This window comes from Gossypium hirsutum, chromosome D12 (assembly GCF_007990345.1).
Source record: "Gossypium hirsutum isolate 1008001.06 chromosome D12, Gossypium_hirsutum_v2.1, whole genome shotgun sequence".
NCBI classification, from domain to species: domain Eukaryota; kingdom Viridiplantae; phylum Streptophyta; class Magnoliopsida; order Malvales; family Malvaceae; genus Gossypium; species Gossypium hirsutum.
In genome coordinates, this window is record NC_053448.1 from 43,577,327 (window position 1) to 43,598,203 (window position 20,877).

At 29.7% G+C, this 20,877-nt stretch overlaps 1 protein-coding gene across 1 annotated transcript; it reads left to right on the forward strand.

Annotated features, from left to right (window-relative positions):
• The first annotated feature begins 2,372 nt into the window (after positions 1-2,372).
• LOC107946002 (ATP-dependent Clp protease proteolytic subunit 5, chloroplastic) lies at positions 2,373-5,328 on the forward strand. Its single transcript, XM_016880186.2, has 9 exons — positions 2,373-3,031; positions 3,236-3,343; positions 3,449-3,563; positions 3,665-3,757; positions 3,868-3,913; positions 4,016-4,088; positions 4,571-4,605; positions 4,708-4,796; positions 4,886-5,328. Exons 1-9 carry the CDS (start codon positions 2,904-2,906, stop codon positions 5,093-5,095), a joined length of 897 nt encoding a protein of 298 aa, XP_016735675.1. The 5' UTR covers positions 2,373-2,903; the 3' UTR covers positions 5,096-5,328.
• The last annotated feature ends 15,549 nt before the right edge of the window (positions 5,329-20,877 follow it).

The following is a 20,877-nucleotide window of genomic DNA, read 5'->3' on the forward strand; positions in this document are numbered from 1 at the left end:
AATTTATATGTTGTTTTTCTTTTTTATTAACATTTTAGAAATAGGTAACTTATTACATTATAATGTTATATGGATATAATGGTTATGTGATATAATTATATAAAATAAAATCGGTTAAAATATGTCATAAGTCTCTTACTTTTCAAAATTTTAGAATTTAATCCTTATACTTTTATTTATAGGAATTTAGTTCCTCTATTTTTTTAGATTTCAAAATTCAAGTTCAATTGTTAAACAATGTTAAAATTAGGCTCAATTCACGATTTGGTCCTCGAAGTACACTCATTTTCTCACTTTGGTACTTAAAATTTTTTTGTCTCAATTTGATACCTAAAGTATCCCTTTATTATGGTTTCTAGTCCAAAAAGTAAATTCGCGTTTAAAAAAAAACATGGCCTTTATATTTTCATAAAATATATTACTTAAATTATTTTTTACTTAACAATATATTTATTAAATTTAAAATTAATTAATAAAAAATATTTTTTAATTCATTTTTTCAGTTATCTCTTCCTCTCTCTCCTTCATCTTCTTTCCCACTCCATCTTTCTTTCCAATACAAACAACCATACTAAAATCTTCCTCTATATTATCAGATGCATATTCATATCATAAATATCAACACTATACATCCAAGAAAATGCATAAAAAAATTCATTAACTCAAATGATCGATCTAAATAGTGAAAGAGAAGTTTATAAAGAGGAGGAAGAATATACTGAAACTTGAAGAGAATCTGACAGGGAAAAACACCCAGATTTGGTGTTGAAGTTTCGAGATTTATTTGTAGATATACAAAAATCTAGTGTTCTTTTGAAAATATAAATGCTGAAATTGAAAATAGGGGGTTGGAAACAAGAGAATGGTGAAATTTTAATTCAAATGACTATTGGTGAGCGGAGGCCGGAGGAGGCTATCGACGCCGGAATCCGAAATTTTTTTAAGTAATTAGTTTGGTTTTTGGTTTGAAACTTTTAAAGAAAGATGATTTTAATTTTAAATTAATTAAAATAAATGTAATATATATAAAATGTTATTTAAAGGAGATTGTAAATAATTTTGAGTTTGTTTTTGTTTAGATTTTGGTGAACAAAAATATAAGAGAATCTAATTTTTCTCTTTTCTCACATGATGAAGAACACCCAAAAATTTTGTTAGATTTTTTTGGGTTAAAAACATTTAATTATTTGATGGAATTAATGAATTTTTATTTTTATACTTTATTATTATATATATTTTGAATTGTTTATATATTTATTTATATTTTATAATTTCTTAAAATTGTTATATAAATATATAATATAAATATTTATTTTAAATTAAAAACGCCACATGGAAATTTTTTTATTGCGCACCTATTTTTTAATGGGGATAAAAAATTGGACCAAAATATATAATGGAATGATACTTTAGGTACTGAATTAGGACAAAAAAAATTTAGGTATCAAAGTGAGAAAACGATTATATTTCGAGGTCAAATCGTTAATTAAGCCTTAAAATTATCTTATTAAATTCAGATTCGCTACAAGTGATTTTTTAGTTACATAGCAACCAAATGTGTATTTTTTTTATTTCAAAATGTCACAATAACAAATTTAATAAAAAAAACTAACAGTGTTAATAGTTGGACTTAAAATTTGAAATTTAAAAAGTAAAGAAATTAAATTTATAGAAATAAAAGTATAAGGACGAAATTTCAAATTTGTGAAAAGTACAAATACTTATGATATATTTTAACAAATAAAATAATGTATTATACTATTTATAAACAAACTTAGTCGAGCCGGACTCGAATATTAAATGTTGAAGCACAAGCTCAAACTATATTTTAAAAGGGTCTAACTTTTTTTTTACTCAATCCCTTTTTTTTTATTTAATATTTTTTTGAAACCCTTTCAGATTTAAAAGCAAACTTTAATTTATTTATACAATTCCTAAACCGATTATAATCCTTCGAACATTTAAATTGAAAGATAATATGCACTTAAGCACATTCAAACTTACATCCTTTTATTGCAACATCAATTATGCTAATTGAGTTAAAATTCAACCAATGCCAAAATTTTCAAAACTAAACCAACGGTCAAACCGGTTAAATTATTAATTTCTTGTTTGACAGGTTTGTTCAATTTAATTAAATAGATTATTAAAAAATTCATAAAAATAATTTTTTAAAAAAAAGTAGAGAAAATAGGTACAATTGATTTTTTTTAATTCGGTTCAATCAGTTTGGAGTAATTTACAAATCAATTAGTCTAATCTCTCTCTCCAAACTTGTACTCTAGCAGATTCTCGATCCGGTCCCAATTAAGCAACATTAACTGGCATGAAAATTTTAAAGTTGTGCAAGTAACCCTATCAAAATTTTAATTGTGCTTGGACACCCTAGACCAATGGGCCAAACATCAAATTTCTAAAATCTTTTGTTAGATATATCAAGTCTCGAAGGTTTAGGTGTAACTTGTTCGGAACTCAAAATCGGGTGGAACAAGCGGATCATTTTGTCATCATTTGGGTAATATCAATATTGTTTAAATTGAATCAGATGGTTCGTTAGACTAGGATCTGGTCAAGATATCGATTTGGAAAGAGAGATCAAACCAATTTAGTTATAAATCACTTAAAATCGATTGAATCAGTTAAACTGATTCTTTATTTTCGATATATTTTTATTTTTTAAAAATTAATTTATTTAAACCAAATAAACTGTTTATGAAATCGATCCAAATTTGAAAAAAAAAATCAGTCAGTTGCTAAAGCCATCGCCGCCCATAAGCCCTAGAACTCGAGATAAATGAAACCCCAAATTACACGCCAATACATTGGCTGAAACAAAGTGGTTTCCATTTTGGGTTTAAATCTATTTCAGAAATTCAGAGAGCTAAAACGTAGATTAAAAAAAAATGGCGCACACATGCGTTACGACATCAACCTCATCGATTCAATTCAGTTCTCTGCTTTACAACCCAAATTCAAGCACCAGTCTTGATTCTCATAACTTGTCCCTTCCTTCCCATCCTCGTCGTACCAGGTACTCTAATAGCAATTTCAAATTAAAATATTTTTTCTTGAGTTAATCGTTTAATTCACTAGGATTGATTTAAAAACCATGTTTTTTGTTTTTGTTTTAATGTTGGTTTGTTTATAGAGTGTGTAAGATGTTGGGTTTATTTTGTTTTTAATTGTCAAATAATTGACTGAGTTTGAAAGCTTAATTGTTCAAAAAAAAATTCAGGAAATTGAAGAAGCTAGTTAGTAATCAAAATAATGTAGTAATGGGTTTTCAGCCAAAGGCTTTTTGGGATGCAGAGACAAGCTCTCGGAAGGGAATTTGGTCAATAAGGTACAAGCTTGTTTTAAACTGCACCTCTATGTTGTTGTTGTTTTCATTTTTTTTTAATGGAAAACTATTATAAAAGAGATGAAGTATTGTTTTGTAACTATGTAGGGATGATTTGCAACTGCCATCATCGCCTTACATTCCTATGAATGCGCAAGGGCAGGGGCCGCCTCCAATGGTGCAAGAGCGTTTTCAAAGTGTTGTTAGCCAACTTTTCCAGCATGTATGGATTTGTTTTGGTTGTGCATTTTGGCCTTTACTAGACTTTGGTACTCTCTTATTGCTTATCAGTTCTTATCTCGGTTGTTTGTTTCAAATTTTTAGAGAATAATTCGATGTGGTGGAGCTGTTGATGACGATATGGCTAACATTATTGTAGCTCAGCTTCTCTATCTTGATGCTGTGGATCCTCAGAAGGTCTGTTTGGTTCCATGCTTTCTTTCTTTCTTTCAATAGTATACGCCATGACCTCTAATGCCATTATGAATATTATTTACTACTTTTACATTTTTGGATATTGTCGATAGGACATTGTCATGTACGTCAATTCTCCTGGAGGATCAGTTACAGCTGGTAATATATTCATCTAATGAGAATCTTGTCTTTGTATTTGCTTCGATTTGTGTCAAAAAGCATCATGACTTGCCTGGCTTGTATGGTTTTGCATTTTGTTAGGTATGGCCATATTTGACACTATGAGGCATATACGGCCTGATGTCTTGACTGTGTGCGTTGGACTTGCTGCCAGGTAATAAATTTGTTGATGTTTTTTCTGTTTGTAATGCAAAATATGCAATTATATTTTCAAGTCACAATATGGAAGACCAGAAACCTGTAGTGTTGTGGCTATGCCTTGTTTGTCTCTTAATTAAGGAATATTGATCTTAACTTTGGTCCTTAATTATGGTACTCGATTCATTCCAACAGATATTTGATCCTTGATGAGAATATTTCTTAATATGCGTAATATATATTTTGTATAGCTGAATTAGTTGAAGAGATTGATTGTATTTTTCGTGTTCCAATGTTTGGAAGCCGAGTATTGGATTATAGCTTGACTTTTATAAATTATATGACAAAATAATGTTTTTGGTGCAAGAGCTTAATTATTGATATTTTGGATCGCAAGCTCTTTGATGTGAAGTGCATTCATACAATAAGATTTCAGTTCAAATCCGAACGCAATTGTTTATTATTGTTAATGGATATGTCTTGTTTTTCCATGAACAGCATGGGAGCTTTTCTTCTTAGTGCGGGAACTAAAGGTATATAAATAGATTTATGCCGTTCATAGCTCTGTTGATTGGTGTAGTTTCTCGTTCTGTCTGCTAAACTTGCATATTCCTTCGTTCTCTTCAAAACTTCAGGAAAACGGTATAGTTTACCTAATTCACGGATAATGATACATCAGCCTCTTGGTGGAGCTCAAGGAGGTCAAACTGATATCGATATTCAGGTATTATGCTTTTTTTCTCAACAAGCCTCGTGTTTAAATTTTGTACTTCCTTCCTTACCCTCTGTATGAATATTAAATATGATTCTCAGGCAAATGAAATGCTGCATCATAAGGCAAATTTAAACGGGTATCTTGCTTACCACACCGGTCAAAGCTTGGATCAGATTAACCAGGATACTGACCGAGATTTTTTCATGAGCGCGAAAGAAGCAAAGGAATACGGACTTATTGACAGTGTCATTATGAATCCTCTTAAAGCTCTTCAGCCACTAGCTCCTACAGCTGATAGTAACGAATAGCCGGATCTTCCTTCAGGTATTTTTACTATCATTTGACATGGCTAAGAGATAATTCGAAATGATTGTTCGGTTTTCTGATTGCCTCTTCGAATACTAGATAATCTCGAGTCGAATTTTGATGTTAATTAAATATACCGGTATCGAACCTCGAAAAACAAGTTCCATGTGAATTTCATGGACTCCCCATTTGTTTGAAATCACTAAATAATGAACTGAAAACGCCTTCACCGTGATCAAGATTGAATTGGTACAGTTAACAAAGTAATCTAATGGCAGATATTGTGAAACCGGCAAAAAGTCAAAACATGGCTTCTGGTCGGGTGACTCGACTCGACATTGATGTCGGGTTTCTGACACGAGCCGAAAAAAAATGCCGTGCTATAACATTGCAGTACAGTTTGAAAGATCACTAAATTACCTTTCTTTAGCCTTGACATGACCACCCACCAATACTTTGGTCATTGTTCTTTAATACAGCTTCAGTGCAACACACTAGGTAGGTCAATAAATGTTGAAATGCGAAGATAAAAGGTCTAATCATGCCCCAGTCCTTGTACTCTTTAGGTTTTTGAAATTTAGTCCATCAGTTTTTAATTTTAGGGTCTGTTTGTTTTACTGAAAATAGTTTTCGGAAAATGTTTTCTGAAAAATGACCTACTTTCCTGGAAAAGTTAATATTTTTTGGTGTTTGGATAAGTCTATAAAATATTTTCTGTTATTTGGATGAATCTGTATAAAATATTTTCTATTGTTTAATAGATTTCTTAAAAATATTTCATAAAAATTGTTTTCAATGAAACAAAATGTAATAACATTTGAGATTTTCTTATCTTTTCATTGGTTACTTGAGTTTATTTTATATCTATAAATTTATATTTTACATTGTTTTTGCATATATTAAAAATATTTTGTTAAATTTAGATACATTACAACGTCATTTTTTAGTTACATGACTACCAAGTGAGTATTTTTTATTTAAAAATGTGACATCAACAAAATTGATTTTTTTTACAGTGTCAACAATTAGACTTAATTTTTAAATTTGAAAAGTAGAGGGATTAAATTTTTAAAAATAAAAGTACAAAGACTAAATTGCATATTTGTGAATAGCATAGACTTATGACATATTTTAACCTTTACACTACAAAATATTTATTATTGATATATTTATAATTGTAATAAGTATTTATTATTAAAATATTAATATTGAATATTTTTAATAATATGTGAAGAATATTATTTAAATTTTTTTTTAAAATTTATTATTAAAATAATAAATTATAGTAATTATATTGATAATTCATTACATGACTAAATGTAAATAATTAAATATGTATGTTTAATAATATTAAAAAATTTAATATTTTATATTAATATTTTTTAAAAAATATAAAATAAAATTTATTATTAATATAATAATATTAAGCTTGATTTAAGTTAATTTTTATATAAAAATAAAATTATGAGTTTTTTTTTCGAAAAATGACTTACTATTTCAACAGGAACTTGTTTTCTGTAAAACAAACACAGGAAATGCAAAAAATATTTTTCATAAAATCTTACATGTAAATAAACAGACCTAGACCTTCAGAGATTTAATTTATCTACTTATTTAATTTAGAAATTGCAGTCCGGTTAATGACGCTGTTAATGAAATTTGGTTAAGGTAGGGTTTATATTTGATGCACAAATAATAAATAATATATAATTCATTACGAAATTTAATTAAATCATGGTTTGTAGTTAATGCAGTGCCTGTATATAAGTTCATTTACTATAATTAAGCATATTAAGATGCATTATCAATAAACCAATGAATAATTTTTTTAAAATAATTTAAAATATGTAATTGTTATTTTCTTTATCCGGTGGTGTCTTTTGGATGATTGACCAGTGTGTCAAATACAAATTTAATCGAAGGTAATTAGCAGTATTATGAATTGGATTTTAATTTTTAAATAAAATAAACAGAGATAATTTTTTAAATCAGAAGTAGAAAGATTAAATGTTAAAAGTCCAATAAATAGAAGATCTGAGAGCAGAGTAGTTATGTGCATGTATGCAAACATGGGCGTTAGAGAAATCTGGTGTTATTTATAGTAGTAAATGAGTCGAGCTTGAATGAACGGATTTTTATTTTTGTTTGTTTATTTAAAATTATGTAATGTTTATGTTCGTTCGTTTAAGTTAAACGGACATGTTCATGTACATATAATTGAAGATGTTCGCAAACAATATTTATGAATAATAAACAGACAATAAAATAACTACCTATCTCTTTTTTTTTAAATATAAAACATTATATTATAAATAAAATAAGCACACAAACAATGATAATTTTATTAACATATAATAATCGAATAATAAATAAGCTTTAAATGATTTATTAAACAAGCTTGTTTACGAACATAAGTAAACTGAACAAGTTTTGTTCGTGATCGATTCTTTTAATATACGAGTTTTAAAATCTTGTTCATATTATCTTATTTAGTTTAATAAATAAATAAAATAAAAATCTAACTGTTAATTCAATATTCTATTCATATACAACTCTAATGATAGTGTTAAGTCAAATGCCAAATTCTCATCCCCATCCCACAAGAGAGATAAACTTAGTCTGTGTATCACTGTTTTCAAAATTGAACTGGACAAGCCGATCAAACTATTAGATTGAGAATCGGTTGAATTAATTGACCCATGAATTGGTTAGACTGATTGGTTGAATTATTTTTTCTATTTGTAATATTTTTTAATAATTTATTCAATCGAACTATTCGAATTTTAGAATTAATGGTTTGACCTGTTTAATCACAAGTCAAGTTTTGAAATTTTTTATTTTTATTAAAAGATTTTACGGTTTTTAAAATAATATAAAATACATAATTTATTACTTAAATAATATATACCTACAATCATTTACCATAATATAATGGATTGAACAACGTTATGGGGAGGGGTCCGAGATTGACATCAAATCGCCATCAACAGTATCGGTTTGAGTGATGGAAGACAAATTTTTTAAGAACATGTCAGCGTTGAGCAGAGAGGTAGATATTTTTTTACCCCAAGTTGCCGACTGTGACGAGATAGAGCAAAAAAATCTGTCTCCCCAACCCCAACAAGATTCATGCATGGTCCTTTTCCGTTCTACACCCCTCCCCTTCAAATGCCCTCGTATCTAAATATCGTGAAAAAAATATTGAATCCTAAAAATTTATTACAAAAAAACTTTAATTCAATTACCACCTACAATTTACAAATTTAAATCATTTTGTAGATTTTTATCCAAGACTTGTATTATTTAATGATACCATGTGAATCACTCGAATATGTGAAGTGTATGGTTAACCCCAAAACTCAATCATATGGATATGTACGATACATAATTTTTAATTCTAGCAAAATTTTCAAACTTAAACCCCGTGTCATTTAAAAAGTACAAGAAAACTAATTCAATTAAGAAATGTTTTATATCATTTATTAATTTTTAATGTTTTGTGAGTTTAATTGAAATAGTGGAAATTTTTAAATATATTTTGTTTTTTTATAGAAATAAGTAGTGTAAAATTTGATAAATATACTTAATAATATTATAAAATAATGTTAGGTATAACTTAGAGTATTGGAAAATAATTATTTGTGTTATATTGGTGACGAGGGTTAGAAGATTAAAGGAGAATGCAAAATTGTCGCCAAATGAAGTTTGTTTAGTAAACTACAGCATTAGTTGTCAAAATATAGGGAAGTTTTCGTCACTTAACTAAAAGAATTACCATTTAATCATTAAAGTTTTCAAAATTATTATTTTTGGTCACCCGACTTTTAAGTAACATTTTTTTAGTTGGGACCAAATTAGTAATATTAAGTCAAGTTCTATGCCCTTGAAAAATATTTAGAGCAAATATTACAGCAGCTTGTGAAATCAACTCTGATGTTATTTTTTAGTCAAAAAAATATATAATATATCACAATTTTTTGTTCAGATTCAATTTAAAATTTCAATACATTGAAATTAATTTTCAAACCCCAAATTGTAAAAAAAAACTATATTTTAAAAATTTTATTTTCTTATAACACAAAAGCTATGTCAAGAAATAGAAGAGGATAAAAACAAAGAATTGATAATTTTTCTTAATGTTTTTTATTTTTTTATATGTTCTTTTAAAGAATGGGGTATTGGACATTTCTATTCAGATGATATAAAGAGAAAAGTTGAAGGGTTTAAAAATAATTTTTTTCTCATTTTCTTTCACTTCATCTATTTTTGAAAAGTTTATCAATTTTTATTTTTATTTTTAAAAATTTCTAATTTAAAAAAAAGAATTTTTTTATCATTTTATATATAATCAAGATTAAATTAACAGAAAGTATAAAAATTAAGGACTAAAATTATTATAATACCAATTAAAAAAAGTACCTCTTAAAAAACTTATTCATGGTTTAGTTATTGATGGTACAATTTACCTTATTTTTTTTATATATTTGTACTAGTTCGTAATTTTATTAGACCCTAAACCCTCATGAAAAACCACGTAATATGCTAGCAAAAATGAAATATACCATTATAATAATTGATGGACCAGTGTTAATATAATTTTTTATGTAATAAAATGTGAAATTTGATTGCAGGTATTTTCAACAGGAAATATTCATCCAATAATGTAACATCCTCGTTATGCCTTTGAGTTAGAAATAGAATTGAGTCAAGTCAAGAATATTGTTAAACTAAGTCTTATTTGATAATATGTTTTGATATAACAAATTAAAGTGTTTTTGAATAAAAGTTAAGTTGAACAAATTGTTAAAATTAAGTTGAAATGATTTCGATTAAATTAAACATTTTCAGTTATGTTTTAACTGTTTTCAAACAAGTTAGTATTGCTCCAGGGCAAAAAGTATTGATACTTTTTGTCCAAGTATCGATAGTTTTCAAGATATCGATACCCATTCTAAAATCGATACCAAATTGACATTTTGTTTTCAATTTTCGCAAAAAGTATCGATACCTTTACAAAAAGTATCGATACTTTTTACCATGTATCGATAAATTTCATTTGGTATCGTTGTAAACTAAATTTAACGGTAACTGAATCAAGTATTAAATGATAATAGTATCGATACTCATAAAAAAAGTATTGATACCTTTTATTGTAGGTGAATTTAATGATATGATGTTTTCATATCAACGACTCTATTCACTCTCACAACAACCACAACAGTTGGAAATCAATTAGAGGGTATAAATACCATATTCCAAAGGTTTAGCAACAACAAGAGACATGTGCAAAGTTTAAAGATCAATAAAAACAACCTAAGAGCTTAATTCTTTCATACTTTTTCTTGTAAACACTTGTGAGCTTTTATTATATTCATTTAACTCAAGTATTCTTCTTTGTATTAGTGCTTAATTGGAAAATATTTTGATCTTGTAAGGATTACTTCTTAGTTTGCTTATTTGTCCTCTTTGAGAAATGGTTAATTCTTAAGGTTTGGGTAGAAACCTTAAGGGACTGCAATCTTAAGATTTTGGGGCATAAATCTTAAGAGAGTTGTAAGGTTAAACATTATCCTCAAGGGTTACCAAATTAGTGAATTTGGAGAAAATCCTTAGGTGTGGAGAGCTAAGGTAGTGGAGTACGCAATTGGGGCCGAACCACTCTAAATTATCGTGTTCATCTTTCAATTCTTTTTCTAGCTTTCTCAAAAAATTTTATAAGCCAATTCACCCCCTCTTGGGAGTTTTGGTTTGATTTATCGAGCTAACAAATATTATAGAATTTTAGAAACATAAATAAAATAAGGAATTTCGAGTATTAATGTAGAAAGTAGTTAGAGTTGGTAGAAAATTAGAAATATTTTCGAGATAAAAAATTTTAATTCGAGGCAATGACTTAATTGTAGGAGAATGGAAAGTGATGGGGCAAAAGTAGGAAAATCAAAAGGTTGAGATAATTACATTGAATTGGAGGAAAAATAAGGAAGGACTAGAAGTGAAATTTTACCAAAGTAAAGCATGAATCATGCATGGTATTGTAGAGAAAGTTGAAGGGTTAAATAGTAATCACTTAAATTAGATAATTATGAAAAAACTTAATGATTAAGGATGAAATTGTGTGGAATAGTGATTGGTGGACTAAATTGCAAATCATTATTATGATTATTTAATTAAGAGATATTTTAGTAGAAAAATGTAGAAAAGATGAGAAGAACCTTTTATCTTTCATATGTGCTTCATGTCACTCACCAAAATCATGAAACTTTTGCTTTTATTATAGTTAGGTCTTTCCACCATTTTCAAGCCTTTCCAAGCTTAATTGCTCATATTTATTTTATGATTTCTTAGTAAAATCAATAGAGAAACCTATTAGCCACCTTAATTTCATGAAAAGATAATTCATAGTTGCCTTGGAGGGGAGAGAAAATAAAAATTAGGTTTTGATTTCAAGAGATTAAGGTAAGAATAATAGGTTTCTTCATGAAATTCATGTTAGTTTCATTAATATAGTATAGATATGTTATTTGATTATGATTTTAACAAGTAAATGTTGAATATTTTTGTAACACCCATAACTCGTATCCGTCGCCGAAATAAGATTACAGAGCATTACCGGAATATACAGATCAAATACAGACATTTCATATTATGTAACATTCATATCAGAAATTATTCATAAAGTCCATTATATAAGTCTTCGAGACCCAAAACATACATTAGAAACAAGTCGAGACTAAACCGAATACTCAAAGAAATTTTCGCAAAATCTCAAAATTTTTCCAAGGTGTAGAGGACACACGCCCGTGTTGTCAGGCCATGTGGCTTACACGGTCATGTGACACGTTCGTGTCCTGAGCCGTGTGGGCATTCGAAATAAGGCACACGGTCGTGCCCCATCCCGTGTCTGTACCCGTGTATATCTCTGACTTGGGTCACACAGCCAAGCCACACGCCCTTATGTCAGGCCGTGTGAAAAATTCTAAGCATTCTATTTTGAAATTTTAAGATGCAGGGGACACACGCCCATGTGCTAGGCTGTGTGTCACACATGGCTGAGACATAAGCCCGTGTCTCTACCCGTGTGGAGGAAAATAAGCCCTTTCCAAGGCCACTTTTCTCACCCAACTCGTCTCACACCTACATCAACACATAAATACATTCACAAGGCAATACCAATCACTCAAATAAATACAAATCAAGTTTAAAACAAGTCGTTTTGTTACTTATATCTTAGCATTCATGTTTACCATGATGATCAAAACTCATATTTGTTTACTTATACCAAACACATATATATTTACATCAAAATATATTCACTTAAGCTATACCAATGGCAAATCACAACCAACACACATATATGCCATCATTTGGCCAAACTTGACCTATACATGTCATTACTACCCAAAAGAATTTTTTGCTATTTATACCAAAGTGAGATGAATGATAGTGTGATGTTGCTTCGACCGGCTTCCAACCTTTACGAGCTTCCGAGTACTATAAAACAGAGAAATTAAAACAGAGTAAGCATTTAATGCTTAATAAGTTTATAACAAAAATTTAACTTACCAATTAATTTCATATTTAAGATAAGCAAATAAACACGCTCAAACCAATTTGGCCAATTGCCTAGCACATATCCTCATCAAGCATGTTAGTCAAGTAATTCACATAATTACCAAGAACATGAATGAGCTCATCAATATTCAATTTCCACATGCATGTATTTATTATTTCAAGTGTTCATGAACATGTGCATATCATATCATATCATATCATATCATATCATATCTTTGTACTTCAAGTTTTCTCATAATAATTCATCTTGAATTCATACCATCTCATATCGGAACTTTACCTGTTGAATCATTTAAAATATCGATGGATAAAAGGGTAGTACACATGAAGTGTACGAATCTGAAATCCGTCAATTCATTTTCGGGGGTGCTCATTTAAGGACATAATCGGGAAGCTCTCTCTTAAGCCATATAACGGAAGCTTATATGAGCCATGTAATGGGAAGCTTATCCGGGCTGTATAACGGTAAGCTCATAAGAGCCATAATCGAGAAGCTCATGCGAGCCAATAACGGGTAACTCCGAAAAGCCATTAACGGGAGGCTCCGGATAGTCATATATCGGGAAGTTCAAGCAAGCCATATCGAGAAGCTCACAAAGAGCCTTTAATTGAGAAGCTCACGAAGAGCCATATAACGGGATGCTCATAAAAGCTGCGGTGTGTCCACAACACATGCAATATCACAACTGATCGGGATGCTCCAAAAAGCTATTAATGGGAAGCTCACAAGAACCATAACACGGGATGCTCTTTCGAGCTGTGGTTTGTCCGTAACATATGCAAAATCACAACTAATACGGGAAATCCTGTATCCATCGAATTTTATTTATTCAACCGGGACTTGATGTTTGTCAGGCAATTGTCAGATATAATATTAATTTCATATTCATAGCAACAACACAATCTCATAAACAACATTCAATTCAAGCATATAAATACACACAATTTAGTTACATGAACTTACCTGGACAATGTTCGTGAACTTGTATGCTACTAATCCGTTACTTTTTCTTTACCTCGATCTAACTCCGTATTTGGTCTATCCGGATCTATACAAGTAAATTTAGCTCAATTTAATAAAATTCATATTCTATTCAATTCAATTCACATCTTAGGCAAAATTACCATTTTTTCCCTAAACTTTTAATTAATTACAATTTCATCCCTAGGCTCGGAAAATGAAATTCATGTAATTTAATCCTTATTCCAAGCCTAGCTAATTTTTACATATAACATTTACAGCCATATATTTCACAAAATTTAGAATTTTTCCATGAATTTTACATCTTTACAATTCAGACCCTAAATCACAATTTCATCAAAATTCACTTTACAAAAGTTGTTTATCTATCAACAACCTTTCATTTTCTACCATAAATTTCATAATTCATGCATATTCATCCATGAAAAAACTTTAATACTTTGATAACTTTACAAATTAATCTCCGAGATAGCTAGATTAAGCTATTACGATCTCGGAAATATAAATATTACTAAAAATGGGGCAAGAAAACATACCTAATTGAGCCAAAATAACTTGCTTGAACTCAACACCCAAAAACTAGGGTTTCCATCTTTTTAATTTGGGAAAGATGATGAAATAAGATGATATTTTGTTATTTAATTATTTATCATCTTTTATTATTTCCACTTTCCAATTTAGTCCTTTTCTTTTTCTAATTTTCTATAGATGAATCATCAAACTTATCTACTAACTCCTTTTAATGATCTATTTTCCATATAAAGACCTCCAATTTTGTATTCCATAGTATTTGATACTTATAGTACTAGAACTCAACTTTTGCATTTTATGCAATTTGGTCCTTTTCTCAATTAAATATGAAATCGGTAAGATTTTTCTTATCAAAATTTCTATACGATATTTCTATCATAATGCAAATTATGAAATAATATTAAAATAATTTTTCTTACGGGCTCAGATATGTGGTCCCGAAACCATTATTTCAATTTCACTGAAAACGAGCTGTTATAGTTTTGATATGAAAAAAAAGGTGAAGACCAAATTGGTGACAAAGGAAAACAAGTGGTCATTGAGTGAAAATAAAGGAAAACATATTATCCAAGATTTGGTTGTAAGTATTTCAAGTATTTTTGCTTTGTTTTATTTAAATTTAAATAAAAATAGTGTTAAATAGTTAGTTTAATTATGAATATATTAGTATTAAGTGTATAATTTATTGATAAGTATAGATGAATATAATTTAAATTCCATTTATGTGGAAAATTTGAAATGGTATATTATAGTAGTAGAAAGCGACTAATTTGAAAAGTAAATAAAGTATGACGTGAAGTATATTATAGTAGTAGAAAGCGACTAATTTGAAAAGTAAATAAAGTATGACGTGAAGTTTTGAATGTTGAAAAGATATCATAAAAGAAGAGTGTTGAAGCATTGATGATATGAATGTTGAATGAATAGTGAAGTTATAAGTTATGTTGAAATTAAAGATACAATGATCAAATTGTAAAAGGTGAAAAGTTGAAAAGTTTGTCTTATTTCTCTTTGATTGAAAAAATGTTATGTTCTAATTGTGTTAAAGTCCATGTAGGTGAGAGCAGAACCATTAGGATACAGATGGCATACCATTAATGAAAAATTAGCGTGCTCTTTGTTATGATATGCACTAGAATGTTGTTCTATTTTTATAAACACTACGTTGTTGTTTTTTTCTGGCTAAGCACATTGGTGTTGTTCTGTTCTAAAATGGCACTTTGATGCACCTTTGTACCTGTTTCATATATCCTAAATGTTCTCTTTAGTCTACAATGGGCTATGAAGGAAAAATGTGATAAGAAAAACTATTAAAGCAATATGTTAAGTAATGTAGGTATTAGTAATTGATCACTCATGTTTGGTTCTTATGTGTGGAATAATATTATATATATGATAATTGGCGGTAATTCTCAATTTTAAAAAGTTTAAATTTCTTAAAATACTTATTAAGTTGTTACAAGCTTAACGCATTTCTTTCTAACACATAGGTAGGAGCTAGGAACACAATATGTTTAAACATTTTAGTTTAGTTTTGGCATTACATAAGTTATGTTAGGAGAAAATGAAATGTTTAATAGACTAAATTGTAGAACTTGAATACTTTGTTAGTCTATAAATTTACTTTTAATTAAATGAGTTTGAGGTAAGTTATGTGATCATTGAAATTGAGTTCATTTGGTTGAAATGAGAATTGGATTGGTTGTGTTTTGAGGTTTAGGGTGCAGGGACTTAAGTGTTATAGTTTTGGTACTTAAGCAAATTTCCCTTAATTTTCAAACATCGAGCCTTAAAATGGTATTGATACCTTGTACAGAGTATCGATACTTTAAGGGAAGTATTAGTACTTTAACAAGAGTATCGATATTTTGATTTTTACTAAATTTTTCTAAAATTTCGAAGCTTAAACTGGTATCGATACTAGGCAGGGGTATCGATACTTGAGACAAGGTACTGATACCTTATGCATAGTACCGATACTTGGCATTATTTTATACATATAAATGACGAAATAAATTTTCACTCGAAAATTTATCTAATTTTTATACAAAATCAGGTCGACATAAAAACATTATGATTGTTATATCAAATTATTCATTATATTATACTCAGTTTACTAGAGTATGATCTTTGTTGCTTTGACAACAAATGTAGTATTCCTATATCTTGACCTGGCGGTTGAATTGAGTATAGAGGTGTTACAAATAATGGTCAATAGTTGAAATTGTGAGTAGGATAATATTTTCTATTTGAAATTGATTCAATTAAATTAGTCTAGTTAATTAATTGTGTAGTTTTAGGGTTTGAAGATTAATAACTAGACAAACCATGGTTGTCTTTTTGAGTCCAAGAATCAACTTAGAATGAGGTTTAGTATTAGTGCTACATTTTTGTAAATAAAGAAGAAGTTTGGTTCAAAAATTGTGAGATATTGTAATTGATCTTATCAAGATCGATCTATAAATATCCATTATCCTCGACACATCGTACATATAATACATTGTCACTCTTTGACAATGATATCAATACATTTTGATTATGATAACCTTTATGTCGTTGAACTTTATTTGGAATTGGATGACGGGGATTAAAGGGTCGCAATGGTTACTGATGTGATCCGGCTCGGTTGATTGAGTCGATTCACTTGATTGCCCGTTCGTCGACGAGAAGTTTGTTCGATTTTGTAGATAGATGGAGTTAGATGATTTTTTATAGCGGAAGTTGAGAAAATGGGTTCAAAAGATGGTTTGGGTAGATGTTTGATAGGCTCGGTGAAATAAAGAAATATTGTTTATAATTTAATAGTTAAAATGGAATGGAAAAATAGAACTCAAGCGAAGAACGATTCAATACTATATGAAGTATTGCCCCGGGACTTATATTGCTTAAGGTGGGTTTAATGGATTGTTGAAGATGGACCTTGACCCGTTACCTATAGAAAGGTAGGAACCAAAGGTATAAAAAGGTGGATGAACGCCACACCAAGATGGTGATAAGTTCAAGAAGTCGGGTTGACGCCACTAGCGAGCTAGATAAGTCAGAACGAGACTCGTACGAAATAGGATAGGAGGAAACCTCACAATCAAGTTTTCAATAATCAAATTCTGTTTCGATTTCTTTCTCTTTTTCACATCCTTTTTCAATCTCAATTTCTTTTTCCATGACACTCGTTTCTTTTACACTCTCGTTTCTTTCTTCAATCTCACTCTCTTTTTCAATTTCTTGTTCCTTTTCTTTCATTTCTTTTTCAATCTCTTTCTCCTTTTCTCGCTCAATGGATTGCTTCATTTTGAATTGGTCTTCTTGCACTTGTTCCGGTGTGAGCGGCGCTAAAGTGATTTTCCTTCCTTGATGCTTGAAGGAATACCTATTGGTACGTTCATCGTGAATGACCTTGCGATCCGATTGCCATGGTTCTCCTAGCAACAAATGGCAGACTTGAATAGGCACAATATCACAAAGGACTTCGTCTTGGTATCTTCCGATGGAAAATGCAACACGCACTTGTTGAGTAACTTCAAATTTGCCTTCAACACCAAGTCCTTGCAGTTGATAGGGTCGTGGATGCTTGGTAGTGGCCAAGCCAAGTTTTTTTACCGTTCGAATACTAGCCATGTTTGACCTACTTCCACCATCAATAATGAGGCAACAAACTTTATCGTGGACACGGCAACGCGTGTGAAACATATCTTCACATTGTGGTTCATTTTCCAATCTTTGAAGGATTGCACTAATCTTGATGTCAACGATAGTAGATGTCAAATCTTCTTTATCTTTGTCGAATTGTCAAAATTCAGATCGCATTATCCTTTGCATTTCTTGTCTCCACATTTGGAATTCAAATTTAGAAAATTCTTCAGACATGCTTCAACAAAATATTAGAAAACAAAAGTTAAATTAGAAAGAAAAATAATTCTCACCACAAATCTCTCAAGTTCGCTCAAAAAGAAAAATTCACTCACTCATGTTTGAACTCTCTTTTAGGCTTTTTTTTCGAATGAACTCACGCTCTCTTGCCTTTTACCACTCGACCTCGTCTCACAAATTCGTAATTCGTCTCGATAGACTTAATTTGCTGCTTGAGGGTTAGTTTCAAAATGGGTTACAAGGGATAATGTCGGGTGTAGGGTAGGCTGAATAAAGAAGAAAATTGGTTTAAAGTGTGGCGTTGGGATGGGTAAATAATGGTAGGAAGGAAAACTTGATGATCGGAGTAATAAGTGATAATGATAAAAACTCGCAAGACTTTTCACTTTTTTTTCTTCTTTTTTTAACTCGGTTTTTTGTCACTTCTTTTTTTTCCTTTTTTTTTCGATTTTTTTTTAATTTTTTTTTGAATTTCTTCTCTTTTTTTAAATCCAATACAATAGTAAACAAAATACAAGGAAGAGAAAAAAAATTAAATTCCAACTCAAAATTTTTTTTGATTTTTTTTTTGGATTTTTTTTCGTTACGAACCTACTCCGAGCTTGATACGAATGTCGGCACTCCTCGTTTTAGTAGCTCTGATACCAAATGATGTGATTCGACTCGGTTGATTGAGTCGATTCACTTGATTGCCCGTTCGTCGACGAGAAGTTTGTTCGATTTTGTAGATAGATGGAGTTAGATGATTTTTTATTAAATTCGGCCAAGACACATTTAAAACATGTAATAAGTCAAAACATAATTATGAGCTGTAGTAATTTAAGCTAAATTAATAAATTACTTAATTTATTCAGACATTAAAATAAATGAGTTGAAATAAACTTAAGCCAAGCTCAAACGAGCTAAAGTAAGCTAAATTGAGCTCAAACGAGCTAAATTAAGCTCATGTGAGCTAATTCGAGCTGGGAAAAACTAAGATTGAGCTTGTTGAGCTGAGATTGAGCTTCATCTTGCACTTGGGGCCCTCGTGTTTAGGCCAATCATGATAGCAACGAGTGGTGCCACAACATGATGCGATTGAGATCACATCAGTTACTATGTCATTGTCTTCAAGACATGTTCACAATTCAACTTTATTGAACCAACAATACCAAGTTCATGCCATGTATATTGACCCACTGAGACAATCAATTACTAGGTCTTTAGTAAATGGATATGACTTTGATCTTAATATTTTGTTAGTAGATACATTGATATCTGGTTTTCAAACCAGTGTAGGGTTTGGGGATTGTCTTGTAGAAGATTTCATTGAGGATGATGTCCTCAATATTCAGGTAGAGGAATTTAGTGATCTAGATGCTAATGATGTGCCTAGTGAGACGCGAGTATAACAAAGAACAAATAAATGGTTTTGATTACTTCCCTCAACCAGGGCATTATGCTAGTGGATTAGTTATACGCAACGAACCATTGGCTCTTATGTTTAGTGTTGACCCATATGCAACACATGCACTTGAGTTCATCAAATACCTTGACATAGTACGTAGTCATATCTTATAGCCAAATGTAACATCAAAAAAGATGTGTGTAGGGTTATAGTTTCTAAATAAGGATGTATCTGTAACTATTATTAAGCTCTATAGCGTAAATGTGTGGGTTGGTTACAAAGACATCATATTTACTTCAACATTATACATTGGCAAGTGCTGAAGTGTTGGTGGAGGGTACGGGTTTCATTTATAAAGTGGTCACAACTTTGGGAGATTTGTAAGTATGAAGGACCTGACAATTGTATTGTTATGTGGATGTCGCAAGACTACCGAAAACTTGATGTGAAATTAATATGTAAATGCATTAAACTGTTGGTTAAAGTTGAGCCAACCATTCTTATTGTTATCTTGGTTGCAAGATGCAAGCAAGATATGGGTATAAAGTTTCATATTGGAATTTGTAAGTGGTATTTTATAAGTGGTTTAGGGTTTTTGTAATATATTTTAGGATTTGATTTTCCCCCATTATTTTGGGGTTTTTTTTTGAAATTTTTGGGTTTATGTGGAGTATTTATAATGAGGAAGGGGTATTGGTGAGAAAGGGGTATGTATGGGTCTTATTGGGGTCAGGGAGGTAAAGATTTCCTGCCAAATCACCACAGTTGTTAGCGACTTGGGGTAGAAAATCTCTGCCTCTCTTCCTCGTTGGATGCATATTTTCTTTAAAAAAAATTGACCATCACCAATGTGTGTTAGGGCCAGTTCTTCATTGCTTTTAAGAAGTGCTTTTGAGAAGTGCTTTTCAGAAGTGCTTTTGAGAAATTTGAGTATTTGACATTGCTGTCAAAAAGTACTTTTGAAGAATAAAATGTCCATTTTAGACATGAGATTATAAAGTACCAAACATGTATTTAAATAATATTCAAATTAGTTAATATTATGATATTTTAGCAAAAATATAAAAAAATTTATTATAACTTATTGTTAATATTTTAATATATAATATTAATTTTAAATATTTCTAAGTAATTAATATTAATTATTTATAAAATTTAATTAGAATACATAAACTATATTTAAATATTTAAATATAAAAATTAAATATTTGTAATTAGATATTGACACGATTGTATTATTATAAAAATCATATTTTATTTTTAAATTAATTAAAGACCTATCAATTTCGTTCCAACTGTCATTGTATTGTAATGTTATAATGTTTTTGTTCTAATATATGACAATGCACATTGTTTGTCATATTTTTGTTCCAATAATTGTTTGCCAATAATTGTTTCAAAATTGTTTGCCAATAATTGTTTCAAAATGGTATGAACTTTGGACC